The 2609-nt window shown below is 44.1% G+C and overlaps 1 protein-coding gene across 1 annotated transcript; it reads left to right on the plus strand.

Moving 5' to 3' along the window:
- Nucleotides 1-1130: 1130 nt before the first annotated feature.
- On the plus strand, nt 1131-2018 carry cldn23l (claudin 23-like). Its single transcript, XM_070842834.1, has one exon. It carries the CDS (start codon nt 1181-1183, stop codon nt 1937-1939), a length of 759 nt encoding a protein of 252 aa, XP_070698935.1. The 5' UTR covers nt 1131-1180; the 3' UTR covers nt 1940-2018.
- Nucleotides 2019-2609: the final 591 nt, after the last annotated feature.

Here is a 2609-nt window from a genome sequence, read left to right on the forward strand (position 1 = left end):
AGAAGTCATGATATTATCACCGATGTGTGTTTGTTTGACAGAGGTAGATACTGACTGTGTGTGTGTGTGTGTGTGTGTGTGTGTGTGTGTGTGTGGATTTGTCTGCATCAGTCACACTCGTCGTCAAGTTGTTTTGTCTCCATCCCAGAGGGCATTCTGTCTTTCCTCTGAGACACTGGAGATGGACTCACTCTGCATTCAGACGCAGGTCTGACATAATTACTGACCCAACTGAATTCTTCCAAGGTCAAAGCTGGCCATCAATCGCCAGGCTTTGAGAAAACAGTAACAATGTACCCTCCCGCACACACACACACACACACACACACACACCATACGCGCCCACACGCACACACATAAAAACACACATGCACAGCTGAATATTTGTGTACACAAGACAGTCTGGCCTTGTACAGAGTCGTCTAACTAAGTCTTGTGATGAATAAAACACACTGTCATGATGATACTGGCCAGGTTATTGTATCCTAGCAACAGAGGCAGGCATCGACCGTTCAGTCTTTTCCTGTCCAGCACTGAAGCCAGACCTCCTTCTGCTTTCTCTGAATGCTGGAGCGCCCATCGCTGCTCCACTACACACCTCTGTTGTTCCTCGTATATCCATCGCCGTCTGTCTTTCCATCAGTTCAGTACTCTGCTGTCTAACTAAATCTTTCTCACTCAGACATTCATAATGAAGAACCTGCAGCTGAAAGAGAGGAGATTTTCAATGGAGAGGTAATAGATGAACTTGTACTTATTACAGTGCTGAACTTTTATATTCTGATCATTGTACTGAATCTTTGCTTTTGCTAATTGCTGATTTATTTACCTATTTGTTAAGGACATATTACATTTTTTATTATATTTGTTTCTATACAGACATTTGTGAAATATGACTGTATTTTACTCAAAGTGAATATTGTTTTCGTCATCGTCACACTGTCATGTTGTCTTATCTTTTCAGAATAGAGCCACACTGGTCCCATGACACCAATATGTGATAATAACAAGCAGAATCAGAGTCCCTGTCTGGAGCAGCAGCAGCAGCTGTTATCTTTCTTTTCTAAAACAGTCACAGTGAAAAGCACATTGAGGACAGGTAGGAGTCTTTTATTTGAACAGAAAACGAGGTAGTTATATGTCTTGAGAGTTCTTGTAAACAATTAGGGTTGCGCCACTTATGATGCACACTCCAGCTTCCATGGTGATGGGGATTGTTTTTGCCCCCCTGGGATTGGTCCTCGTCTTCACTGCCGCCATTACCCCTCAGTGGAGAGAGGGACAGGCACGTCTGGGTATGGCAGGGCCGGGGTCATTCCTTCGGGCAGGAGTGAAAGGTCAGGGGATGGGGGTCAAGTCCGGATCAGTGGAGGCTCTGCTCTTGCTGCGCTCTGATGGACTTTGGGAGAGCTGCCTGCAGGTGGAGCACTCAGAGCTGAAACAGTGCTGGCCAGTGGCAGGTACATATCAGAGAGACCCGAGGGTTCGCCTGGCACAAGGTTTGGTCCTGACCTCATTGTTCCTGTGTGGTCTCGGCATTGTCCTGGCTTGTATAGGGGTCCGGTGTTGGACAGATATGCCTCTGAGAGGTGTTGCAGCCACAGGTGGACTCCTGGTGGTGATGGCTGGGCTGCTGAGCCTGACTGCACTCGGGGTGTACACCCACAACCTGGGAACACTGGGGATGGCAGATCCAAGTCAAGGGATCAATAACCCCAGGTTCCCCCACCTCAGCCTGCATCCAGCCGGCTCACTCTACTTTGGATGGCTTGGTTCATGTTTACAGGTGCTGGGAGGCGGTGCTCTGCTGTTCAGCTTCAAACGCCCAAGATGCCCGACCTGTCCGTCCTGCCCAGAACTCCCAGCCTGCCCTGTGTGTCGTTCATGTCCAGAGATTAGCAACAAGCCAGACACCGATGTATATGAAGTCAGCTGTTAGAATGTAAACCTCAGAAGACTGAAAGCTGAACAAATCTGGACTTCTTAAAGTCACATCCAACTCATCAGCTAATAAATCTGCCAACTAATGAAACAAGTCAATTCATAAATGAGCCACTGGACTTAACATTACCTGATAAATGGACTCTCATGTCAGGTATGAACATGATGGATGGAATTCCTTCTTGACATAGACAGAACCATCATTTTTGTGGTTGTAAAATGCAAAGTGATCTATGATTCATCATTCATGGTTGAAAAGAGCTCAAGTTCCTGCTGCCTTTAATTGCAACATGTAGTGAAACATGAATTAAGTGTCTCTTTGTGCTGCCTTTGACATTGTAGCCATGCCTTTGTACTGTTACCAAGAAACATGACATTTTTTTATGTCTGAATAAAACTGTGAAATGTAAATATTTGTGATAAATTAGAAGAGTGAACTAGCAGCTGCTTAGATAATGTTAGGGCTTTAAATAAGAATGAATGGACAATTGTTTTAAACACTGGATTTCATGTGGGTTTTTTATTTTTTATTTTGTGTTATTTGTTAAGAGAGCATTAAGTTAGATTAATAAACATGAAAATCTTTAACAATATGGTTCTCTGGAAGGACACATCAAATTTGAAAAATGGTTTGCTATCTACTTTTAATATTCCTTGGATTCAATCAC

Source organism: Pempheris klunzingeri, chromosome 13 (assembly GCF_042242105.1).
Source record: "Pempheris klunzingeri isolate RE-2024b chromosome 13, fPemKlu1.hap1, whole genome shotgun sequence".
Taxonomy (NCBI): domain Eukaryota; kingdom Metazoa; phylum Chordata; class Actinopteri; order Acropomatiformes; family Pempheridae; genus Pempheris; species Pempheris klunzingeri.